Below are 26524 nucleotides of genomic sequence, written 5' to 3' on the forward strand. Positions count from 1 at the left end.
GCTTAGGACAAAGCACAGCACACAGAAAATGGTCAATATTGTTACCGTTCTAATAAGCTTTTGGATCAAAGCCATTATGTAGATGGCTCCGGTTTCAATAATTGCTGGAGGGGTTTACAGTAAAGAATATTTTTATTTATTCATATATGAAGCTTGAATACCTAGGGAAAGTAGCTTAAAAACATGATGGGTTATTAGGTTTTACTTTATTTTCAGTTTAATCAAGTTATGGATGAATGTTGCCAAATGCTCTTCAAGGCAAAAATAATAAAATACAAATGCAGGTATATTTTCCACTTACTATTTCAGAGCAAAGTTTCCCAAATTCTTGTAAGAAATCCTCTGTTGTTATCTCTCCTCTCATAAATCTCATCCAAGGTCCATTTTCTCCACCTTTGACCAAAGCTTTCAATATAGTTCCAGAAGGAATATGATTCTGTACCTCCCATTCTGTAAACAGAATATGCAACAGTGAAATACATCAAATAATGGCTGGAGCTCAGGGAGCTCAGGGGAATTACCATACAAGCTCCTATGGCATCACTGTGATGTCTATGTAGATGTTAACTGTAATTCAGAGAAATGCACCTCAACCTTAGAGGGTTGGGGATATAGCTCAGTGGTAGAGCACTTGCCCAGCATGCATGAGGCCCTGGGTTGGAACCAACACCAAACAAACAAAATCTCAACGTTGGACCTTTGAAGGAACAGAAACTAATTTGTATGACAGACAGCAAGCACACTGCTGCTGAGGTTCAGGTTCTTTCCACTTGCTTGAGATGACTCTGAACACAGCATGGATTTTCTTCTTTGGTCTCTCATTGGCTGGACCATACACATTAGGTTAATTATTATTATTATTATTATTATTATTATTTCAGTTGTAAGTGGATACAATACCTTTATTTTTATGTGATGCTGAGGCTTGAACCTGGGGCCTCATGCATGCTAGGCGAGCGCACTACCACTGAGCCACAACCCCAACCCCACATTAGGTTATTTATGTGGTCCTAGCACATAGTAAAGAAGTTCACAAGGGAACAAACCAGATTTGGACAGCGTCCCAACTCTTCATTTTGTAAGTAATTCTTTATGGCAATGTGGCTGGTACACTGAATCAGTCACTTGCAGGAAGCTGTCTTTGAGGAATAAATAAGAAAATGTCTGTTCACAAAGAGGAAAGGCAGTAGATGGATCAGCATTTGTGTATTACTGGGAACATATGAATAGGGTTGTTTTTTCTTCTAGGAGGTTTTTAGTTTCTAAGTAATACAGTTGCTGGGCAATATGTGTATTTTGAAATGAAGCCACTTTTTTCTGATAAAGTAGTACTTGTGCATTGAAAATATCTCAGAAGATATAAAAAGGCATAAAATGAAAAAAGAGCCAGGCATAGTGGTACAAACCTCCCCCAAACTTGGGAGGCAAAGGCAGGAGAATTGAACGTTCAGGGCCAACCTGAGCAACTTGTCAAAACCCTGTCCTAAAATAAAAAATAAAAAAAGAGCTGGGGACATAGCTCAGTGGTTAAGGACCCCTAGGTCCAGTCCCCAATATTGCAAAAGAAAAAAGTAAAAGGACAGGCAATCTCATTCTTCAGCAATAACCAACGATAACAATGTTGTGTATGTTCTCCAAGAACATTAAGGTTTTAAAAACCCAATCTATTTTTTTTTTTTTTGCAGTGCTGGGGATTGAACCCAGGGCCTTGTGCTTGCAAGGCAAGCACTCTACCAACTGAGCTATATCCCCAGCCCTGAAAACCCAATCTAGATCCAGATATGGTGCTACATGCCTGTAATCCCAGCGGCTCAGGAGGCTGAGGCAGGAGGATCACAAGTTCAAGGTCAGCCTGGGCAATTTAGCCAGACCCTGTTTCAAAATAAAAAAGGTCTAGAGATAAAGCTCAGTGGTAAAGCACCCCTGGGTTCAATCTCCAGAACAAAACAAAATAAAACAACAAAACAAAGCAAAACCCCTCAATCCAAAAATAATATTTCTGAATTTTTAGAGCTAATCTAAAGTGTATGGCCCTTTTCACAGTTCCAGATTTGGCAAGTGTGTGGGGAAGTCAACACCCTCATATACTGCTGATGGCGTAAAACGAGTATAACCTCTATGGAGAGCAATTTGGCACTTTCTGCCAATATTTCAAATGTGCCTACATTTGATACAGTAATTTCACTTCCAGGAATTTCTTCCAGATATATTTACAAAAATACTTGATGATAACAAGGCTATTTGTGCAGAACTGCATGCAATAAAAAAGAACTGGAAGGTTAAATGTATATTTATAAAAGTCTTATTAAATTAAGGTAAATCCACCTAAGTGAATGCCACATGGTATGTATGTGATGTTAAAATGTATAAACTAGGCTAAGGGTCACCAAAAGGTCTTGGGGCCCAAATCTATATTCTACTCATTTTTTGTTTATTTTTTGTTTACTGGGGATTGAACCCAGAACCTTATGCGTGCCAGTAAGTGTTCTACCCCTGGGTTACAACCCCAGCCCTCTTGCTTCTGTAAATTTGGAACACAAGCATACTTATTCCTTTACTGTTGTCTACTGAGGCTTTCTCACTATTGTAGAAGTGAATAGTTATGACCAGACAGTAGGGCTCACAAAGTGCAAAGCCTTTACAGCCCTTTATGGAGAAAGTTTGCTAACCCTTGAACTATACTTATGTCTACTGATATGAAAAGTTGGAAAGGGCTAGGGCTATAGTTCAGTGATAGTGCATGTACTTGGCATGAGTGAGGCCCTGGTTTGATACTTTGCAGCATTTAAAAAAAAAAAAAAGGAAGGAAGGAAGAAAGAAAGAAAAACAAAAGTTGGCAAAATAACTACTGCAAAAAAGAAAAGTACAGAAAACAGTCTACAGAACATGATCTAATGCATGTGTACACATGTACACAATTCATACACACATACTTATATATCAGTGTGTACCTAGATAGACACATGCAATGTTTTAAATGCTAAACAAGAAAATGTTCACAATGATAACCACAGAAGGCAGGAACCTGCTGGGGAAGGACAGAGGTGGCAGCAGGAAGTTTCCTTTACATTTTATTCTCTTTTAGCACTAAGAAATCAATAACTGAGAGTGCCATAAGTTTCAATATGGAAAAACATTAAATTAAATTTCTATTTTGCACATCACAAAAATAAATTCCCAAGCTGGGTGTGGTGATACAAATCTGTAATCCCAGTAACTCAAGAGGCTCACAAGTTTGAGGCCATCCTTAGCAACTTAGCAAGGCCCTAAGCAACTTAATGAAACCCTGTCTCAAAATTATAAAAAAAATAAATAAATAAAAAGGGCTGGGAATGTAGCTCAGTGGTACAATGTCCCTGGGTACCACAAAAATAAAAATAAATAAAATTTAAAATAAATTCCCAATAGATAAAATATACAAAGCTTTAAATTTAGAAAATAACATAAAATATGTTCATGAACTTTAAGAAGGAAAGTGTTTGGGCTGGGGTTGTGGCTCAGTGGTAAAGTACTTGCCTAGCATGTGTGAAGCACTGGGTTCAATTCTCAGCACCACATGTAAAATAAGATCAACAACCTAAAATAAATTTTAAAAAAAGATGGAAAGAGTTTGAGACTCAAAAAGTTCAAGCCATAAAGAAAAAACACAAGCTGGGCAAGGTGGCATACACCTGTAATCTCAGTGACTTGAGAAGCTGAGGCAGGAGGAGCTCAAGTTCAAGGTCAGCCTGGGCAATTTAGGAAGACTCTATCTCAAAATAAAACAAACAAAAAAAAGGGCTGGGAATATATAATGGTAGAGCACTTGCCCAGTGTGTCCTGGGTTCAAACCCCAGCACTGAAAAGAAGAAAAAAGGAAAGAAAGAAAAAGAAAGTGCTGGGCGTGGTGGCTCATGCCTGTAATTCCAGCAGTTCGGGAGGCTGAGGCAGGAGGATGGAGAGTTCAAAGCCAGGCTCAGCAACAGCGAGGTGCTACGCAACTCAATGAGACCCTGTCTCTAAAGAAAATACAAAATAGGGCAGGGGATATGGCTCAGTGGTCCAGTGCCCGAGTCCAATCCCGGGTACCAAAAAAAAAAAAAAAAAAAAAGACAAGACAAAAGTTTGGTATGGCAAAAATATTATAAATAAAATCGACACATGCCACAGAAGAGAAAAATATTTACAATAACTGATGAAAAGTTATTATTACAAATCAATAAGAAAAATGAACAATTCATAAAATGATAGAACTAAGTGAGCAATAACATACCAAAAAAAGGCTCAACCCCACTGACAAGCAGGGAAATGAACACTAAAATAACAGAAAAAAAAAAAAAAAAACAGAAATGGACCTGTGGCAAAAATGAAAAGATCTGATCTTATCATTATATTCCCTGAATACAATGTTGAAGTGAATTTTTTTCACATACATATTAATTTCATAGCAACCAAATAGTTCAAATTGAAGTGGCAAGCTTTTCCCAACAGTCAGACAGCAAATACTGGGTCAGAAGTGTTCCTGTTGAAGTTACTCAACCCAGACATTATTTGGCAAAAGCAGCCAGGGATAAAATGGAAATGAATGAGGTTCCAAAATAATTTTGTTTTTGTAGACATTGAAATTTGAATTTCATGTAATTTTCACATCACAAAACACTATTTTTTGGTAACAGAAAGAGCTGGAAGGTTAAATGTATATTATTAAGGGGCTTATTCAATCAATTAGGGTAAATCCACCTAAGGGAATACCACACAGTATGTGTGAGATGTTGAAATGAAAAAACTAGACGAAGGTCAACAAATATTTTGCAGTATTGGGTATTAAACGCAGGGTCTTGTGCACACTAAGCAAAGCACTCTCATCACTGAGTTACAGCCCCAGTCCCTTTTTAAGAGTTTTAATTTAAGACATGGTCTCACTAAGTTACTTACCTAGGTTGGCCTTGAATGTGTGATCCTCTTGCCTCAGCCTCATGAGTAGCTTTAATTACAAATGTATACCACCATACTTGGTCAAAATATTAGGTACTTGTTTTGATATTTTTCTATTATTTCAAAAGGTAAAAGTCATTCTTGGATGACAGGCCACATACCAACAGATGGCAGGCAGGCAATCTGGCCGCCCACTGGTCATAGTTGACTAACCACCATATTAAATGTAAAAAAAAAAAAAAAATGTTAAGAGTGTGAATTTTTTGGGCTCGAGATATAGCTCAGCACCACAAAAAAAAAAAAAAAAAGAGTATGAATTTCTTTCTTTTTTTTTTTTGGAGGGGGATACCAAGGGTTGAACTGAGGGCATTAACCACCGAACAACAGTACTTTGCTGGTGTACACATGTACTCCATTCTATAGGAAAGAAGAGCTGGGTCTAGACTTAGGGAAAACTTTGCAACTAATTTGGTAAGGCTCAAAGGGTTCTGACTTCTCTTATATGAAAATTGTTTAATTCCCCAGACCCACATTACCACCCAGCTTCAGTTCTTCCAGTCAGTTAGGAAAACTGACTTTTTATTTTGAGACAGGGTCTCACTTGTTGCCTAGAGACTTGCTAAGTTGCTAAGGCTGACCTCAAACTTGTGATCATCTTACCTCAGCCTCCCAAGCCAGTTGGTTTACAGGTGTATGCCACCATACCATACCTAGCTTGAGTGTGATATTTGAGCTGGGGCAGTAGATCAATTACGGAGCACTTGCCTAGCACATGCAAGGCCCTGGGGTCAAGCCCTAGCACCACTCACACACACACACACACAAAAATGTCAGGCACACTGGCACACACATATAATTCCAGCTACTAAGGAGGCTGAGGCCGGAGGATCACAAGTACAAGGCCAATCTGGGCAATTTAGGAAATGAAGAGAATATTCAACAGAACAGCATGATACAAATAGCCCAAGTTGGACTAGGGGTGTGGATCACTGGCGGAGCACTCAGCCTAGCATGCTCAAGGACATGGGTTCGTCCCCAGTACCATACACATACACACAGAGCTAGAGAGTAAGAGAGATCCCGTGCCAGAGTTCCTGATGCCACAGAGCTGCATTCTAGACCCAGAATATATACCTGGGCTTTTGTAAGCAAAAAAGATAAACTTCTATCTTGTTTCAGTTCCTGTTTTGTTAGGATTTCTAACACTTGAAACCAAAACTTAACTAATTAATGTAAATCGAACAGAGAGAAGAAAGAAGGAAAACCAGGGAGGCCATGATAAACAGAAGTTTAACACTGTAAGTTCAGATACAAGTTTAGAGAGAGGTAGAAGAAAAGGTTGTGATCCAAGGGGGAATTTCATCCAGCATTCAGAAGTAGTGCTATTCCCAAGGAAAGGTAATTAAATTCTAATCACAACCACAGTAACCATGGCAACTGGTTGTTTACTGAGAATAAGGGATGAGCTGAGCACTCTGTGCTAAGCCAGTAGATTATTTCATTTAACTCTTCCCCAAACCTCAAGGAGGTAGGTACTATTATTAGTCTGAATTTCATGATGAGAAAACTAAGAGAAGTTGAACAATTTGCCCAAGCACTCAGCCATCAAGTAGCGCTCGGAATTTGACTCAAGGGCCAGAGCACTGCCCTCTGGCGTATGCTGTGGCCCAGATGTTCTTCCCTGTCCCTGTACATTCTTCAGCTCTCACGTGAAAAAGAATGAAAAGCTCACCTGCAGCCACATTCGCTGGTGAAGGAATGAGAACTCCACCCATGTCAAAAATCACTGCTCTGTAAGTGCTGCCAGAATGTGTCTGTCGGCGGGTTCCCTGCTGCATGGGCTTCAGGAAAGCTGCTCTCCATGCCCAGTGGAAATATGAGGACTGGAAAAGCCTCCTTACGCACATGTTGAGCTCAGGCTGTGTGGGAAGAAGGCACAGGGCACAGCTTGACTTCACTACCTCCATGCAGGCCCCTGCCCTGGAGCTTCGGAATGCCAACTAGGGATCACCAACTGCCTCAAACCACATCCACAATTGACTTCAGTGTTTCCTCCCACCCTGACTACCCACCAAGGGCTCCATCGTCCACCCAGCTGCCTGAGCTAAAAAGTGGGATTCAGCCCTAAATTCCTGCCATCTCAACTAGGCCACAACAACTCGAGTTGCTCTGATGTCGTCGATTCTACCCCTTCCCCTTCTCACTGTCATCATTCTTGCCCATGGATCTTAACTGGTCCCCTGCCTCGCCTCAAACCTCTTTCCAATTCTTTCTTCATTTGTCAGCTAGAATAATCTTTCAGGACTATATATCTGATCACATCTTAACCCCATTTAAAACCTTCAATGGCTCCCTTCTCTCCTCAAGATACAACTCTCAGTTCCTTAACTTGGTTTTAAAGGCCTCCTAAGATCTGCTTCCCCCAGTCTGCAGCAATTCAACTCACCCTGTTGTTTCACCTCAACTAGGAGATACCAACACAAAAATCTATGTGCAGTTTCCTTAAAGATACTGTATTCACCTCCTGTATTCTGGTCTTCGCATATGCTGGTCCCTTGACCTGGAACACTTGGTTTCAGTTGCCTGGTTAATTCCAAATGGTCCCCTGAGTTGTAGTTTACCTATCTTTCCTGTATTCTCCCAAGATGTCCTGTACTCCCTCTCCTATTGCTTAGGATGTCTCCATCACATCATCAAGACATCATCATCGGGCTGGGGAGATAGCTCAGCTGGTAGAGTGCTTGCCTTGCAAGCACAAGGCCCTGAGTTCAATCCCCAGTACCGCAAAAAAAAAAAAAAAAAAAAAGACATCATCATTTCTCATACTGATCACTGCCTTAGCCTCTGAATGATTCCCACTGCCTCTTTTTTAAAATCACCTTCAAGAGGTTCAGGGAAGAGCTCAGTGGTGGGGAGTTGACAGCATAGGTGAGGCCCTGGGTTCCATCCCTAGCACACACACACACACACACACATGCACATACACACCACCCTGCACACAAAGGTGCAAGAACCCCTCCTGATACAACATACATGTGTATATTCCTACATACACATGAACTGAGATTAATGGTGAATCTAGATTTTTTTTAAAAAGTACATGGGAAATCATTGTCCTTTCTTTCAAATTTTCTATAAGTTTGAAATAAACGCTAGGGGGGGAAAAAACAAAAGAACTAAGAGGATTGCTATTTTTCTCTTGAAAATCATTAAGCTTTTTTATGTGTTTTCTATAGTTGAAAAGCTTTCCTGGCCTATGGTGACACACACCTGCAATACCAGCAACTCAGGGGGCTAAAGCAGGAAGATTGCAAGTTCAAGGCCAGCCTGGGCAACTTAGCAAGAGCCTATCTCAAAATAAAAAATATAAAAGGCTGGGGCTTTAATTCAGTGATAGAGTATGCTTGAAACCTGGGCTCAATCCCAAATACTGCCACAATAACAAGAGTTTCTAGAAGGGTGGGGTACGTTCACCTATAGTCTTATGTACTTAAGAGGCTGAGGCAGAAGAATCACTTGAGTGCAGGATTTTGAGTCCAGCCTGGGTAGCACAGTGAGTCACCATCTCACAAAGGAGGTGGGGGGAGTTGTCTGGGGATATAGTTTAGAGGTAAAGAGAATGCATAACACCCAGAATGCCCTGGGTTTGACCCCTAGCACACACATAAAAAAAAAGTTTTGTATTTTTTTAAATCAGGTTAGAGTAAATCAGGATGGCAAGACAACTCATAATTGTATGGAATTCATCTCAGGGCTGCCTTAAAGACTCAAAAATCTATGTAAGCATCTAAAGAAAGGAATCGTAAGCAGTAATTCTGAAAAATGGTAAAATGTGCTTCTTAGGCAATTGGAAATCTGCTGAATTTGGGGTAATTTTCAAAGTAAAAAACCTTCAAGGTTGATTTGTATTTTTGGTTTTACTTATGTTTCTATGCCAATACCAAAGCTTATGATAGAAAGAAAAATTTATTTATAGGCTCATAAAAATGTAAACCTGTCTCGTGTGAGGGCTTTGGAGAAATGAAAAGTGTCTTTGGGGGCCTAAGGGGCCAACTTCAATAATCCTAACCAAGGTCACTGTCCTCCACACTCTCCCACTAATGGACATGTGGGCGAAGCTCCCACAGGCTGCTGGCTTATTCCTCCACCTTCAGATGACAGTTCTGTTCTAGCCACTTGCCAACAATGCTCTCTTCAGAGTAAAGAGTGCTGTTAAGTTCTTGTCCCTCCTGTGCTCACTGACTAGAACCCCTTCCTGGGCTGTACCTCATGAATTCCCATTTGTTTATTCATCACAGCTTTGAATTTATCTCCTCACAGAAGCTTCTTTCTTTTTCCAAGAAGATGTTGGCAATTTTTTCCTGACCCATTGCTCCTCCTCCACACATTAGTAGAATTCTTACTCAATTATTTAGGCATTGTTTTCATGTTTACTGTAAGTTCCCTCCAGGCAAGGACTATCCTACTCATCTTTGTATACATCCATCCCCTGGGGCCTGGTACAGTGTCTAGACATAGATAAGATGCTCATATAAATGAGTTAGAAGGATGCATTTTGTCATCTTTAAAGAAAAGGGAACAGTAAAAACACCGTGTCCCTGAATGCACCCTTTCTATTTCCCAAAACTTAGCCAAATTAAGAGAACCATGAGATCAAGCCTAGGTTGGAAAGTCCAAATACAGATAATCTTGAAGGACACTGGCTTTTCCTCATATCCACTGGGAGTAGGTTAGGGTAGTGTTATCTGTAGAAAGCTACTTTCTTTCCTGTATACCAGGACATCTCCTTGGGATGCTGGTGATACAAGCAAACTAAGCAAGCTAATGCCAATGATGTCACTGCTTCTGCAGCCTAACATACAAAACCCCTCTCAGTAGCAACTGGGATGGAACTGAGGGCACTGTGGAAAGGACACGTCACTTGCCCAGCTGGCTGCCACTGGACAGAACACCATGAGGGAGAGAAACCGCTGCTAGGTGAAACATGTTGAGGGACATGTGCTATCTGTTCATCCTACTGCCACTGAACTCTTCTTGGAGTAGTCACTGATCGCTACACTTTCCCCAATAATTCATATATCTCACATGCTATTTCTGGGTACTTTCTTTTGCCTGTCAACAACCTACCCCACTGCCGGGCACAACTGCACAAAATGAACATTCATAAACTGAATACATCAGAAAATAGGGAAAAGCTAGGGAAAGTCTTAGTGGTTGGTAGTCACAAAGAACTATAATGTATCCAACGTGGCCATTTCTGGCTGATAATTCTAGTTCTTTGGAATTGGCATCTTATAAGTCACAAGTGCTACTCACTGTGTTCCTCTGAGATTAGTATAGTAGAGATTTGCTACTTAAATTGTTTTTGCAAACATGCACACAGTTTGTGTTGTTACATATTAAGGCAATGGTTTAGTAAAGAGATTAAGTTTCAGCTCTTGAATAAGATATCTTCCATTCAAATTTTAACTCTGCCACTAAGTGTGAAATCCTGGACACTTTACTTACTCAGAGCCTCCTCTGTAAAATGATGGCAATAAAGTTATCTTTGCATTAGATAAAATGTGTAAAGCAGTCACTAGTAGCTGGCACACCATTAAATGTTATCTATTACTTAGGCTGGAGGGTGGTGCCTCAGTGGTAGAGTGCATGCGTTTTGCATGTGCAAGGTCCTGGGTTTAACCCCCACAACCACCACCACCGGAAAGAAAAAAAAAGTTATCTAGTACTATAACTCCCCAAAAAAAGTTCACATAAAGTCTCATATTGAGGGCTGGGGAGATAGCTCAGTCGGTAGAGTGCTTGCCTTGCATGTACAAGGTCCTGGGTTCGATCCCTAGCACTGCAAAAAAAAAAAAAAAAAAAAAAAAAAAAAGAAACCTAAAGTCTCCTATTATATGTACATACTATGTGTATATGGCTTAAGCACTTTCATATAAACCAGTGATTTTCAATAGGGGATGATTTTGACCCCAAGGGGACATATGGCAATATCTGGACACATATCTAGTGATCACCACTGGGGAAGAGTGCTACTGGCATCTAGTGGACCAGGCCACGGATGCTTCTAAATATCATACAATGTGCAGGACACACATGTACACAACCCTCAAAGAACCCAAAATGTCAAAAGTGCAGAGGCTGAGAAACCCTGATATAAAGAGGGTATGAAACATATTTCGTAGGGTGTAGTCATGAGTTATATATATGGATTTATCATGCGGTTGTGTTATACAGAGAGAGCATATACCTAGATATGCCCAGAATTACTACGACACATCTTATATATGATCATAGCATATACCTAGTGCATGTGGCATATACACATCAATTGTAGCTGTCAGTATCTACATGCTAAGAGCAATCTGACATACTAGAAAGAATGCTACTGTCATCTCTATACACATCATTTCATTTTATCCTCACAACCACCGAAGGATATTACCCCAATTTTCTACAACGACTAAGTTCAATGATCACATAACTGGTGCTGAAGGTCAACTGCATAAGTAGACCCTGTATTTACTCCATTCACCAATGTATCCCGAGTACCTCCAACAGAGTCTGGCTTTCTGTAAACACCCGTGAAGTAATGGGGTGGGAAGTAGGAACCTGATCTATCACCAGCACTGTGCTCTCTTAATCAGTCCATCGCGCTACCATAATAGAGTCAGAAACCCTACAATCGAGTCTCCATGAGCCCTCAGAGCAACTTCACCTCTGAGCCTCAGTGTACCGATCTGTAAAGCGGGCCTGACACAAAACAACCCTTCCGAGGGTTGAAGCGAGGGGTCAAACCCAGCAAGAGGCAAAAGCCCTCAGCATAGCGCGGGTTTCTCGGGCGATTCGAGCCGGGCACACTGCGCCGCCAGCCGAGGTGGGCTCAGGACGAAACCTCTTGGGCCCGCAGAGCTTAATCCGGGCCTGGGCGCACACCAACCACTCGGCCCCTCCGGGGGCTGCGACGCCCGCAACGCAAACTTGTCCTTCCTCTCCGACCTCCCGGAGCTCCAGTCCGGAAGCGCTCAGGCCCGCCCCCGCGCCGCCTCGCCCAATCGGAGCGCGCGCTCATGTGCGCATGCGTGACCCCGTGGGTCAGCGACGGCGGCCGAGAGGCGGAAGTGCAGGTTGTTGTGGCTCCGAAGGCTGCGCGAGGGACTGGTGCTGCTGAGGCAGCGGCGGCGCTGCCGGCCCGGGGCCGCTCGGCCTCTGCGTTCGCCTCCCTGCCTGTTCTGAGCCCGCCGGAGCTCTCGCCGGCCAGCGCCTGCCCTATGAGTGTGTCACTGGTTGTCATCCGACTGGAGCTCGCGGAACACTCGCCCGTTCCCGCCGGCTTCGGCTTCTGCGCCGCGGGTGAGTTCCAGTGCTGCGCCGCTTTCCCTGTAGCGGGGACTGGGCCCCGGGGTTCGCCTTCCCGAAGCACGGGTCCGGAGACAGACCGGGGAGAGGTGGTTGGGACCACCTCATTCCATCCATCTTTAGCAGGCCTTCCTACAGTCTTCTCCAGACGTGAAATCCTTCCTCCGCGCTTCCTCCCGGTGCCTTCCTGCGGGTGTTCACCTGGCGCGTCTCCCTCTCCGCCCTGCTTGAATCGGGTTATGTTTGTCTCACTTGCTTTCCTCTGAACTTAGTGAAAGCAGGGACTGGGTCCCCAACGACTCTGACGGTCCCTGGTTTAATTAAACTCTTCCTTTTCACTGAGGTGCCGCATGACGATAATCTTAGGAAATAAAATTGGAGCACTTCCTATGTCCAAAAACTGCACTGAAAACCTGTGTGCGTTCTCTTTAATGACCTCGGCAACCACCTTAAGGATAGTTGGCGCCTTTTACAGGGAAACAGGCCTGGTGATTAAATGATTTGCCTAAGATTACTTGCAAGTGGTGAAACTGGGATTCCAGCTCTGCGAGCTGGACTTGAGAATGAGCCCTTCAACACTAGCATATACCATCTTAGTGAGGAATGCAGCTATGATTCTGTTCCCAGGTTCTCAAAAGATTACCTGGTAACATACATTCAAGAGATATTTATTAAATGCTCAATAATGACTGGAGTTTAAGTTTTGGGCAGAATCAGATATGGTCTCTGCTGAAATACACCAGCAGGTCCATGGAGGAGACAGATGAATTAAATAAGTAAAGAATAAATGTAGGATTAAAACTGTGATAAATGCTGTAAAGGAAAGGAGAAACAGGAAAATTCACAAGAATTTGAGACTAGGGCAAGTAAGGCTGTGGTCATTGGAAGCTTCCTTGAACGTATCAACATTGAAGCTGCAAATTAAAGATTGACTGTAATTTTTTTTTTTTTTTTTGAGACAGGGTTGAATATTTTTTTTAAATTTTTTTAGTTGTCAATGGACCTTTATTTTATTTATTTATATGTGGTGCTGAGAATCAAACCCAGTACCTCACACATGCTAGGCAGGTGCCCTACCACTGAGCTACAATCCCAGCCCTGAATATGTTTTAATTCAAGGTTATGAGGATTTTTTTTTGTTTAATTATTTGATTTATTTTATTCTGATATATTTTATTTCACTGGCCTCATTATGCTAGGCCAGCACCCTCCCACTGAGCTATATCCTCATCCGTTTGAGGACATTTTAAAGACTTAAAGTGACCCCTTAGTTCTGAAAGACAACCAAATTGGCATTAGCCACACGTAAACACCTACAACGAGTCAGTTGTGTAGTCGTTTAGTCAACATGTGTTTAGAGAACTCTCCTTGTGTGCTGGACACAAAGTATAAGTGCTGGAAATACAGTGATGGGCAAGATAAGCCTGGTCCCTACCCTCGCAGAGCTTATTTCAGTCAAGTCTCCAAATTCTTTTTCCCTTTTGTGTGTTTCTTTGATTTAAGATAGAAATAATAGATTTATATGGTGCCATCCATAGCATGACAGTAACCCAGGATGTTTAAGAAGAGATCTCTAGCCCAGTGCAGTGGCATGTGCCTGCGAGCCATTTCAGGGCAGCCTGGGCAACTTAGCAAGATCTTGTCTCGAAATAAAATGTCAAAGTGGGGAATGGATAGGGATGTAGCTCAGTGGCAGAGTGCCTGCCTACCATGCACAAGGATCTAGGTTCAGTCCCTAGTACCACACATACACACACACACACACACACAAAGACCTCTAAAGATTTTGAAGTATTGTTTATTAGTGGACTTAGTACTTTGATTTTAGGCCCAACTCAGAGTCTCAGTTTAACCAGTGTTACTAAAATATTAGTTCTTCTAGACATAGTCACTATTGAACCTTCTCTAAAACTGATTCTTGTTGATTTACACTAAAGTGCCTGATTTTACCAGAACAACCCTGCATTTCTGAGTTTATTGTACTAGTAGCTTTTTGACTGTTTGCTGTACTGCAGGTGTCCAGAGTGAGTGAGATGGACACTGCAAAAGCATCTTCTTAGGGGAGAGCAGAGAGAGAAAAGGGAAGACTATTGACTGGAACATTGAGAATGGAGAGGAACTTGTTTTATTTTCAGATATTAATTGTTCATATGTTCTTTAGCTGGGGAAATGTCTGATGAGGATATCAAAAAGAAAACACTTGCTTCAGCTGTTGCCTGTTTAGAAGGGAAGTCACCAGGGGAGAAAGCAACAATCATTCATCAGCACCTTGGCCGCCGGGAAATGACAGATGTGATCATTGAGACCATGAAGTCCAACCCAGGTATACTTTCAGAAACCCTGGACTCTTTTGTAATGTGAGCTCTTAGTTACTTGTTTTGTACATGTTTCATGAGCCTATAATGTTGACCTGTAGCATACTTCTGTCTTTTAAAAGCTGCCTGTATGCTTTACAGGAGGTCATTAAGGCACATTTCAGCATCTCTAAATGTTTCTTCTAAATTATTTTGATCATGCATGGCACATGCCTGTTGTCCCAGCTACTTGAAGGACTGAAGCAGGAGGATCACTTGACTTCAAGAGTTCAAAGACAACCTGGGCAACATAGCAACACCCTATCTCAAAAAAAACAAATAAATATATAAATCCTAACAAGTTGTATTTGAAACACTCATTGGTCGAGGAGAGCTTCTTACCACCTAAGTCAGCAATAAGTGCATCCAGATAAGCATGTTGTTTCTCCCATGCTCTGCCAACTCATTCCATCTGAGCGAGTGGGTATGTTCTGCATCTCAAGCACGGGGATGGTCAGAACTGGTAGGTTTGGTCTTCAAACATAATAGTCCTGAATGTTTGTCCCACTTAGGTGTGTGTGCTTGTGTTACCGTACTGCTGGACTTTAAAGCTATCCTTCAGTTTCTGAGGGTGTTAATTAGTTTTAAAGTTGGGATGTGGGGCTGGGGAGATAGCTCAGTTGGTAGAGTGCTTGCCTTGCAAGCACAAGGCCCTGGGTTTGATCCCCAGCACCGCAAAAAAAATAAATAAAAATAAAAAATAAAAAAATAAAGTTGGGATGTGCCCACATTTGACTGTTCTGTGAATATAGTTCTTAATGCAGTACTTTAGATTTTCTGTATCATAGTTTATTGTTCTAACTTGAAATTTTAACCTGATTAGAATTCTTCAGCATATTTCCAGCTGTTTGTAATCTGCTAATTTTTGATTTGTGAAAGATGAGCTAAAAGATACAATGGAAGAAAAGAAGTCTTCAGAAGCATCCCTCACTGTGCAGAGAAGTAGAGATCAAAGTAAAGAATGCATAAATGCAGCTCCTGATTCTCCATCTAAACAACTTCCAGACCAGATTTCATTCTTCAGTGGAAATCCTTCAGTTGAAATAGTTCATGGGATTATGCACCTATATAAGACAAAGTAAGAAAAAAAGAAAAATCTTTTTCTTTTGTTTTTTGCCTTGGGATAGAGAAAACTCTTTTAGCTAGAAAGGAGGTGGTAGATATTTTAAGCTTCAAAAAGATAGTACTTTCATGTATTGTGTGTTAGGGAATTCTTAGATGTTTTACATTTGGTTGATCTTGTGGATCTTGGGTCAAAGCTTTTCTCAAAAAAGAAACGTGTAAGAACACTTGATAAAATACCTGGGAAATGTTCTCTTAGCAGTTAGACATGGGGATGATTGGAGAATTGAAAGGAAGAATGATAAAAACAAGAAAATGATCCACAGCATCATTGTAGTCTCATATCTCCACCAAACCTATACTAAAGCAGCTAATAAGTCAGTTAACTAATCATAATTTTATTACTTTTTTTTAACCCTTTACTGTGGTACTATGGTGTAAACAAAGCTTGCTGGAGGCCCAAGGAAAGGAAGCATTTGGCTAGGTAATCCACAAGCTGGACCGTCAGCTTCTTGGATAATTGGTAGGGGTTGGTGGTTTGGTTTTGTGGGTTTTTTTTTTTGTTTGTTCGTGTTTCTTTTTTTTTTTTTTGTTAGTTAGTTTGTTTTGTGGTACTGGGTATTGAACCCAGAGACACATACTACCACTTCTATCTACATACTCAGCCCTTTTTTTTTTTATTTTGAGACAGGGTCTCACAGAATTCCCAAGGCTGGCCTCCACCTTACTATCCTCCTGCCTTAGCCTCCTAAGTAGCTGGGATTACAGGTGTGCACCATCTCACCCAGCTGATAATTGGTAGTTGACAAGGCTATCCTTGTCTTCACTTGTTTGCCAGGTCCCTCCTGGGAAAACAGTAAATACTCAAGTAGCCATTTTGGATCACAGATATTAAGTGAGTTAGCAGCATTTCAAAAGCAATTGAATTGTGGGAAGTTTTTCATTCCCCTCCCTTCCAACTTGTTCTTCCCAGCAACACTTTCTGTAATCTTTTGTCACATCCTCGTGGTTTAGAATTCTCTTTTAGATTTAGGCTCTTTTTTTTTCTTCTAGGCCTTTTGAGAGAAGTTTATGTTTGAGTTTTACTTTTAAGTTACCCAATAACAGATTATTTTTCAAAAACTAAACAGAATAAAAGACAAACTGACTTTCCGTAATGCACATTTTGACCATTACAGGCCTTTAACTGAAGATTGAAATTTTGGTGGGGGGATATAATATTGAATAATTTAAACTTTGCCTTAAAGTCCACTATGGATACATTTAGGGGATTTTGTATTACTCATCTAGTGTGTATTTTTAAATAAAATGATGAACTATTTAAATTTATTTTTGAAATATTACAAGTTTTATTTTTTCCTATTTTCTTGGACATAAGTTGTCAAATTAGTGTTATCCAAACTAACTATACCTCGTCTATTCAAGACAGTCTAATTATTGTCTTATTAGTAAGATGACCTCCTTAAAAGAAGATGTGAGGCGCAGTGCCATGCTGTGTATTCTCACAGTCCCTGCTACAATGACCAGTCATGACCTTATGAAGTTTGTCGCCCCATTTAATGAAGTAATTGAACAAATGAAAATCATCAGAGACTCTACTCCAAATCAATATATGGTGCTGATAAAGTTTAGTGCACAGGTAAAAGTTAAGATATTAAAATCTCTTTGCCACAGAAACTGTGTTTTTAAAACTGTATGATACTAGCCATGTGTGATTTACAACATTTTTGCACTTAAGGTTCTTGACTTACATATCTTTGAGGGTATTTTAACTGCAGATGTACTTCTAAATTCATTAGCAGAAATACAATTGTAATTGATATCGAGGGTTTCTTACGCATCTGATTGGATATTGAAAACTAGGTTTTTGGTTGTTTATTCAGTGGTAACTATTCCAATAAAGCAATAATTCCCAAATGCTTTGAAGTTGACACTATCATATTATTTGTTATTACCCTATCTCTTTTATTTTTACAAGGTGTTCTTTGACACATTTTAGAAGATAAAATTCATTGTATTTTTTTCAACTTAAAATTTGGTGACGAGCGATTTTGTGTCATTACCTGAAGTGTTGTATTTTTAAGTCCTGACTGAATATTACTATGATAGAGAGACAAACACAGAACAAATGAGGATATTTTCAGTTTTTGAAAGTGCTTATGCATTGTAACAGATGCCTTTTGGTGTAGGAAGATTTTGCTGTCTGCTCCATTTCACTGAAGTAGCACTTTCTGTGTACCTCAGTTCTAAAGATGTTAGAAGATACTGTCTTGGTTTTGCTTACTCATCCTTTTGAACATGCATGTTTGTATGTGAATATAAAAATGAGGTAAGCTTTAGATATTATTCAGGTTATTAAAGAGCTGATCCTTTAATAACCTTTCGTATTTTTCCATTGAAATTTTACTAGGTTTTTGGTTGTTTTGTTTACATTAGATTTTGAAATGCATTTTTTTCAAAAGTTAATTTCTCAGCCAGGCACAGTGACATATACCTATAAATTCCATTGACTCAGGAGGCTGAGTCAGAAGGATCACAGGTTCAAGGCCAGCCTAGGCAATATAGTGAGACCTTGTCTCAAAATAAAAGATGAAAGGGGCTCAGTAATAGAAAGCCTTGGGGTTCAGTCGCCAGTACTGCAAAACCACAAACGAAAAAAACCTCTCACCTCATTGATAAACAGCCTTCCTGAATTTGTCCCAAATAGTTCCAGCTTGCTGATTAACAAAGAAATGGGTGGGTTTATAGGGTCAGTTGCTGTCACCTCTCTGGTCACCAGAGTTTGTAGGTAAAAGGGAGCCCATGATATGAGGGCCATTTGCTCTTTCCTTCCTCATTATAGAACTTCAGAGTTGCGTTCGGTAGGAACAGCCATTCATTGAGCATGTGGAGGAAATTAAGAGAAATGACCTTGAATTATGTTTGTACATGTTCCAGGGGCCCTTCTATTGTGGAGTCCCTGGTACAAGAAGGTACATAGTTGTTTAACCGTTACAGAGTATCCCAGCATTGAGGGAGACATTTGAACCCTGTGTTTCAGTTGTACTGTAGGTTTTACAAGTTCCCCTTAAGAATGGAAAAGTATTTACCTGATATTGTGGACTGTCAGCAGACCTTCTAAGGCTCAGGAGTTTTGGAAACTGGAAAAGTGGCACACCTTAAATTTATTAAACCTGGTAGTACATGTAATAATAAGAAGAATGATCATCATAGAAAACAGTGGCTCTTGTATCATTCACTGTGCTCAGTGCTCAGCATATAGTGTCTCATTTAATCCTCACTACAACCCTTCAAGGTAGATGGATTCCGTTGTCTTTCACAGATGAAGAACCCAGCTACAGAGAGATTAGTCATTGCCCAGGATTACACAGCTAGAAATAAATGAGGAGGGATGGATCCACTTTGAATCACTAGGACACATTCCTCTTCTAGTAGAATAATGAAGGTGTGGAAAACAGAGACAGTCACTATTTACAGGTCTTTCCGATGATTTTTTTTTTTGCTTTTTGGTACTAGGGATTGAATCCAGGGGCACTTTACCACTGAGCCACATCCCCATATCCCCCCAGCTCTTTTTATTTTTTTGTTTGAGATAGGGTCTCACTAAGTTGCTTGGGGCCTCGCTAAATTGCTGAGGTTAACCTCAAACTTGTGATCCTCCTTTCTCAGCCTCCCCAGTTGCTAGGATTATAGGCAGGTGCCACTGTATCCGGCTTATAAGCCTTTGTGTAACAGCAATATTTCAGGATGGTTTCTCCAAGTTATACAAAGAATTACAAATGTAGATAGGAAAAAAATGTTTAGGCTTTTTATGTGGTCTGAAGTCTAATAAATCTGTAACACTAACCTATTTATTAAACCTACAAATTTCCTGCTACCTTTTAATGTGCAGATAATACTTTGGATATTTTCTGTTGCTGTTAGTAGATTTTCTTTATACATCTGCACTATCCTTTCCACTTCTGTCCTTGGGGGGTTTTGTTTGTTTGCTTGTTTGTTTGTTTTGCAGTACTGGGGAGCAAATGCACAGAACCATACACATGTGAGGCAAGTGCTCTACCACTGAGCTACACCCCCAGCCTTACTTCTGTCTTTTGACCAAATGAGGGTGCTCCGTTGACCAGTATTTTCTAAGTCTGTAAAACAGCTTACTGCTCCTTCTTCTCCATGGGGATAGAGCCCTTTACCTTGGTACCATAGTTGTACTGTTTACTGCTCACCCTGGATTTTGGGTCTGAACCCAGTCATCTGTCAAGACCCGTCCTATCAAGAACTTTCTAAGACCTAATAACACCGTCTTGCCATAAGACTTTAAGTTGTTAAATTAATACAGGGCCTCTAATGAGAATTCTAGATTCAGTAGCTGCCAACTGTTGAGCATGTACTAGTTACCAGACTCTTCTAAGTACTTTTTGTGCATTATCTCATATCCTCTCAGCAATGCCATGAGGTGATGGTTCTTTCAAATTGTGTAATTGAGGAAACAGGCACACATAAGTTCACTTCCCAAAGTTGGACAGATAGTGTCAGAGTTAGAATTCAAACCCTAGCAGCCTGACTTCATGGCGTGGGGCACCCTCTACATTCTTATTCTTTTTCTCACCAGGTAATTAATAAGAATTCATAAGCCTTCCCTGTATCTTTTACAACCTCTTTCTTACCTCTTTGTTTGTTTGTTTTTTTTTTTTTTTGGTGATACAAGAAAAGTAATTGAACCCAGGGGTGCTCTACCAGTGAGCTGCATTCTTTTTTGAGACAGAGTCTTGCTAAGTTGCCTAGGCTGGCCTCAAATTTGCAATCCTGCTTCAGCCCCCTGCATAGCTGGGATTACAGGCATGTGCTACCATGACTGACTGATAAAGAGTTTGTAATTCATTAGAACTCAGGCAGGAGTTTAATTTTGTTGTTCTTGGTGATAAGAAAAGGACAGATAACCTCTCTGTAGGGTGTGTTGGCGCATTTTCACTGGCGTGCTTAGTTAACAGAGCCTATGTAGCTACTCTTTTGAGAAGTAAGCATGTATTCTCAACACTATGATTGATCACTGTGACAGTGAAGGAACCTGATTATAATGGATTTGTCCTTTTCTGAGTTCATTCTCAGAAGAGAATACTAAAAAGAGAGAGTAGGAAGAAACAAAAGCTGGGTGCCTTTAAATGTTTGCCTCCCTACAGTGCAAACATTTTAAAGAGTTACTGTCTCCTGTGTTCTTCCCTGTGAGCTTTTGTGCATTTTGATAATGGGTTGAAGTAGAAACCACGTATTCTTTGTTCCATACTCTTTTCCCCAGTGCACAGCACGGAGCCTAGCACATAGTAGGTATTCAGTATTCAGTATATTTGAACAAATAAAGCTGTATTCCTAATACTGAGCGTTTCTTTCTTTTGCAACACTGGGGGTTGAATTCATTGCCTCACTACTGAGCCACTGAGCTACATCCCCATCCCTACTACTGAGGTTTGGTTTTGTTGATAGTACTAGAGATTGAACCCAGGACCACTCTACCACCAAACTGTACCTCCAGCCCTTTTTATTTTTTATTTTGAGACAGGGTCTCTGTAAGTTGTTGAGGATGTCCTCAGAGTTGTGAGCCTTCCCCCCTCAGCCTCCTGAGTTGTAGGAATTGCAGGTTTGCACCCCCACACCTGACCCTGATACTGAGATTTTAAAGAAGACACTAGTGTGTTCAGATTAGAAACCTCAGCTATTTATAGATGTTACCATTTCCAAAAAAAGGATGTTTCTTTGGCATATATCCGCAACTCCTCTAAGAAAGGAGCACTTGGTGTTGAATAGCTTTTGTCTCATGTGTCTGCCCTTCCACCAAGGAACCCTCGCCACTTGGTGAGCATTTACAGAGCTCTAGATCTGACGGGGTCTTTTCCTCGGCAGCTGCAACCAGCTCCTGATGGCGCTGGAGGCCGTGAAGACATGAGCTGAGCCTGACTTCCAAGCAGTCAGTTCTCTCACTACATGAATCCTGAGTTCCCTGTGCTGCTTACTCATCCAGTAATGTTTCACAAAAAAACTGTTGTTCCCAAAGAGAAAGGGAAGCCACTTTTGGTTGCTGCTTCTTAGTCTTAAGGAGATTTATTGTCCAACAACTGGCTTTACACGTTTTGAAGTTAACGTGCACTGTACTGTACCCAGTCCACAGATTGTTTTCTTCAGGAAAGCTCTCCTTCTACCTCCAGTAAAACTGCATTCAGAATTGAGTATCCTTCTTCAGCTGCTTAGCTCAGTTGATCATATTAAGAAAGCATAAATAATCAGAACCCCACAATTGAATTACATCACTGGAGTGGAATTAAAAGCTGTTCAGGAAGTCTATAGTGGCTGTATGATTCAGAACACTACTGTAGGATCTTCTTGGCCCTCTTGACCTTCACCAAGAGTTTGGCCTCTGGTATTGGACACTCTTGATGGATCCTTATCCCAACTAACACGTAGATTATTTGGTTTATTGAAAAAGAGGGTTTTTTTCATCCTGTAATCATTCTTCATTATTTAACATGAATACTGACTTTAAGAAATAAAACAGAGTTCTTCCATAACAGTTATCACTTACGATTTCATTCCAGTCTTTGCAGAAGTGTTTTCTCTCAGCTGCTGCATGTGTCAGAATATGAAGGAAATATTGTCTGTTGCTGGTTAAATATTAAATATTAAAATTGTTGCTGTCAGTTTATTATGCTTTAGTACCTTCTTTCAGTTCAAGTAAAAACTCCCATGTAGTCCAGGAAACACTGTCAGATTATAGAATATTGATCTGCAGAGTTTGTTTGGCTTACCAGCCTGCTCCAGTAGATGCTACTTCTAGTGGTTGCTTTTCTCTCCTAAGTAGTTCATAAGTACCATCAGCTTTAAGAACCTATTTAGGAACCATATGCAGTGCAGTGGTGCACGCCTATAATTCCAGTTGCTCAGGAGGCTGAGGCAGGAAGATGGCAAGTTAAATGCCAGCCTTAGCAAAGTAGCAATAACCTGTCTCAAAAAATAAAAAGGGCTGAGAATGTAACTCACTGGTAAACACCCCTGGGTTCAATCCCCAGTACCAAAAGAAAACAGGTGGAGGGGGAGGAAAGTTGATGAGAATAATTGAAATCGTGGATTTTGAGTATGTCAGATTTTCAGCATATTTATCTTAATTTTTTTTTCCTTTTTCCCATTGGTGCGTGCACATAGGCTGATGCAGATAGTTTTTATATGGCATGCAATGGCCGCCAGTTCAACTCAATTGAAGATGATGTTTGTCAACTGGTCTATGTGGAAAGGGCTGAAGTGCTGAAATCTGAAGATGTAAGTTTTAAATCTTTGATACAGCAGATTGGTATGAAATCAGAAGTTAAGCAATCTAGGGAAATGTCCAGAGCAGGCCAAACCATAGAGGCAAAAGATAGCTTAGTGGTCACCAGGGCCTGGGGAGGGAAAAGATGGGGAGTAACTGCTAATGAGTATGGGGTTTCTTTTTAGGGTGATGGAAATGTTCCAAATTAGATAGTGGTGATGGTTGCTCAGCCTTATGAATATAGTAAAAACACTTTAAGGTGGAGAATTTTATATAACATGAATTTTATTTTAAAATTTTCTAATAATATAAAACATTAATAAAAGATATCTGCATTTTTGAAATTGAATGTTCATCTATCCCAGATCAATGAAACATTGCCTAGAGCCAAAAAGAAATGTTTTGTTTGAAGTGTTAGCCCTAATCCCTTTTCTAATTCTTAATTCTGTTTCTATAGCAATTTGTAATTGCTCTGATCTGTCACCTTCTGTGGGAACCTGCCCTGCAGTGTGTGTTCACTCAAATCATTTTATAAAATAGCATATTTAGCTCTGATGTTTTTAAGATTTCATTTCTTTTAAAGTAAACCTTAAAGTGTTTTTACCTGGAAATCAGATAAATGGAAATAACTTCTAGGTAGATTGTTCTATCATTAGATTAGGAGAAATAAAATTTAATGAGTGATAAAATTGGACATCCCCTGGGCCAAGTGCTGCACTAGGCCTGCTTTTTAAGATTCTTTTCTGTAACTGAACACAGCTTCTTGAGAGATTTCCTGTAAGTGTCTGTTCTTCAGGGACTGTAGACGAATGTGCTTCTTCTCCATTTGTCCTCATGTGTATGCCTCCTGCCCTCGCCTTGATAATTCCTGCTCCGAGTCCAGCCTTGCCATCATGCTCCCTATTGCACACCCTGTTGTAAGCTTCTTGTCCCTTTTCTTCTGATTTTTTTCTCTCTCGCTCCATTATGTTCTAAGACCTACGAGGACAAGAAGTGGCTGTTTTGGGGGCACACTGGATTCAGTTTTGGTTACCATTGTTCCACATCTTGAACGATGTCTGGCACACATAGCAAGGACTCAAGAAATATGTGTTAAATGCACAAATAAACTAAGTCATTGCTATTGATTCTATTATCACTAAGTAGAAAGTGTTAAATTATAATTTACTCTGGAAAAATCATTCTGATCCATTGTTGTTTTATCCCTTTGGGTATTTTGGTTGTAGACCTTTGGAGCTTGAGCTAGGAGTCTGGTTGCATGTGTCTAGGTTTCGGCAGCAGTCTCCCCTTGTTAGAATGCCAGCTGCATGAGGGCAGAGATTCCCGTCTGCTTTCTTCGCTGTTCCAAGTGCCCAGCACAGTACTGAGAAAATAAACAGTACTCAATTAGTGCTGAATAAATGAATGAAACTTTACCACTTTATTTTCTCAGAGCTATAGTGTTGAGAACTATTTTTAAAAGAAAACAGCTGGCCATGGTGGCACATGCCTTTAACCCCAGCAACTTGGGAAACTGAGGCAGGAGGATCACAAATTCCCAAAGCCAGCCTCAGCAACTTAGCAAGACCCTAAGTAACTTCATGCAACCTTGTCTCAAAAATCAAAAAGGGCTGTGGACGTGGCTCAGTGGTTAAGCACCCCTGGGTTCAATCCCCAGTACCAAAAAAAAGTCATGGAAGTGATGGCTGAAGGACAGAGTGAGGTGTTTTCCCTGCAGGGTGCCAGCCTCCCTGTGATGGACCTGACCGAGCTTCCCAAGTGCACAGTGTGTCTGGAGCGTATGGACGAGTCTGTTAATGGCATCCTCACCACCTTATGCAACCACAGCTTCCACAGCCAGTGTCTGCAGCGCTGGGATGACACCACGTGAGTGCAAGGGCTGCCCCCATTGTATCAGAATCCATTTTGACCCTTCCCCAGAATTAAAAATACACCACCAAAAATGAACCACTCCCAAGTGTTTGACTCTACAAACCTGGCACCATGATAAGAAAGAGACTTCTGGTTTTTGCTGCCTTTCCTCTGTTCACTGGAAATCTACACTCTGGAGGAAGCCCTTCTTAGTTTGGGTGCTGATTCTGAATTCTGTAATTTCCCAGAGCAGCATGAGCTCTTCTTTCCTTCCAAGAGGCAGAATGGGGGTGGGAAGGAATACAAAGCTTGGCTTTGAGGCTCTTATGTGAAACCCGTTGTGGGCTAGGGGTGTGGCTCAGTGACAGAGCACTTGCCTAGCATGCCCAAGATCCTGGGTTCTATCCCTGGCACTGGAAAATAATATTGAATCTAGGTCTGCAATCTCTTCCATGGTCTGTGCTTGGTATCTACCATTTCACTCTTATCAACTGGACTATAACAACCTAATGCTTAGCTTTATTGTGCTGTTAATAGGTTGGCAGCTAGCTATAATAGCAGTCAACACGCCTATGTGTCCTAATTCCCAAGGTATAGGAGGCCTTAGTTGTAGATAACATGCTTCATACAAAGAACTGAGTTGGCACCTGGAGGGTGGTTGTTCCCTTTGCAAACTGTACTGGAGGACTTAGCTAGAAGCTTATATCAGCTGCTGGCCTCATGGGTTTCCCGGTTCAGAGGGAAAAATAGAAAACAAAGTAATCACACAATTAAGTGTGAAATCACAGCCTTAACAACTGTTACAAAAGGCACAATATTCAGCATTGTGATTGGAGCCACTTTCAGGATAGGTAGGAGTTAACCAGGTAACACGCAGGAGCAAGAAAACACAATAGGGGTAGGGGGAGTGTGCATGGGAAGATCACACTCCCAAAGTCTAGAAGTTAGGAGGGGTGAAAGTCCTCAGGAATCTCTGTTCACCCACAAGTGGCCTCAAGGCTAGAAGGAGAGTGCCCGCCTTACAGAGTAAGGACCTCACTTGGCTTGTTCACTGCTGTGCCTGCCTTATGGGTGTGAGGCAGGTGCCTGCTTTCAGAAGCGTGCTGCTCATTTAGTGAATGGGTTTTGTTTGAGCCTTGGCATATATGTAGTATAGTGCTGGGTGCTGAGGGGGAGGAGCCAAATGCAGGTCCTCCTCAGTAAGCACAGTCTAGGGGGCTTCCCTATAAGTGCACCAAATTCAGGGTAAAGATTGAAAGAGAGAGATGGTGCCCCAACTGGTAGTGCTCAGGGACTGGTGTAAGAGGCAATGCTGGAACCAGATCTCTGACAAGGGTTGGGGGTGGTTGTCAGGGAGGAAAGGTGGTCGTGTCTGGGAGCACTCCCCAAAGATCTCGTCAAAAAAAATAAGGTTTTAAAAAAAGATTAAAAACAGGCCAGCAAGGTGGTATAGCAAGGTGTCGCCTGTGACCCCAGAGACTTGGGAGGCTGAGGCAAGAGAAACAAGTTCAAAGCCAGCCATAGCAACTTAGCAAGGCCCTAAGTAATTTAGCAAAACCCTATCTCAAAACGTAAAGCTGGGGGCTGGTGATATAGCTCAGTTGGTAGAGTGCTTGCCTTGTAAGCACAAGGCCCTGGGTTCAATCCCCAGCACCAAAAAACAAAACAAAACAAAAAAAGAAGTAAAGCTGGATGT

At 41.1% G+C, this 26524-nt stretch overlaps 2 protein-coding genes across 7 annotated transcripts in view; one reads left to right on the forward strand and one right to left on the reverse strand.

Moving 5' to 3' along the window:
* The window catches only part of ACAD10 (acyl-CoA dehydrogenase family member 10), a 47182-nt gene extending 35247 nt beyond the window's left edge, over positions 1-11935 (reverse strand). Inside the window, exons 1-4 of one of the 4 annotated variants that reach the window (XM_079149518.1) lie at positions 11633-11935; positions 8402-8567; positions 6647-6834; positions 302-450 (exon numbers count right to left, since the gene is read on the reverse strand). In XM_079149518.1, coding sequence (XP_079005644.1) covers positions 302-450; positions 6647-6821 — 324 coding nt within the window. In that variant the 5' untranslated portion in view covers positions 6822-6834; positions 8402-8567; positions 11633-11935. Of the gene's footprint in view, positions 1-301; positions 451-6646; positions 6835-7535; positions 7692-8401; positions 10677-11632 lie in introns of those variants that run through there. The other 3 variants (XM_079149517.1, XM_079149519.1, XM_079149520.1) reach the window with 3 other exon arrangements.
* Positions 11936-12020: 85 nt separating this feature from the next.
* BRAP (BRCA1 associated protein) overlaps positions 12021-26524 on the forward strand; it is a 28983-nt gene continuing 14479 nt past the window's right edge. Inside the window, exons 1-6 of one of the 3 annotated variants that reach the window (XM_079149547.1) lie at positions 12021-12267; positions 14435-14596; positions 15507-15705; positions 17139-17328; positions 22875-22988; positions 24695-24843. In XM_079149547.1, the coding sequence (XP_079005673.1) occupies positions 12186-12267; positions 14435-14596; positions 15507-15705; positions 17139-17328; positions 22875-22988; positions 24695-24843 (896 nt within the window). In that variant the 5' untranslated portion in view covers positions 12021-12185. Of the gene's footprint in view, positions 12268-14434; positions 14597-14710; positions 15091-15506; positions 15706-17138; positions 17329-22874; positions 22989-24694; positions 24844-26524 lie in introns of those variants that run through there. The other 2 variants (XM_079149548.1, XM_079149549.1) reach the window with 2 other exon arrangements.

Source organism: Sciurus vulgaris, assembly GCF_902686455.1.
Source record: "Sciurus vulgaris genome assembly, chromosome: 8".
Taxonomy (NCBI): Eukaryota; Metazoa; Chordata; class Mammalia; order Rodentia; family Sciuridae; genus Sciurus; species Sciurus vulgaris.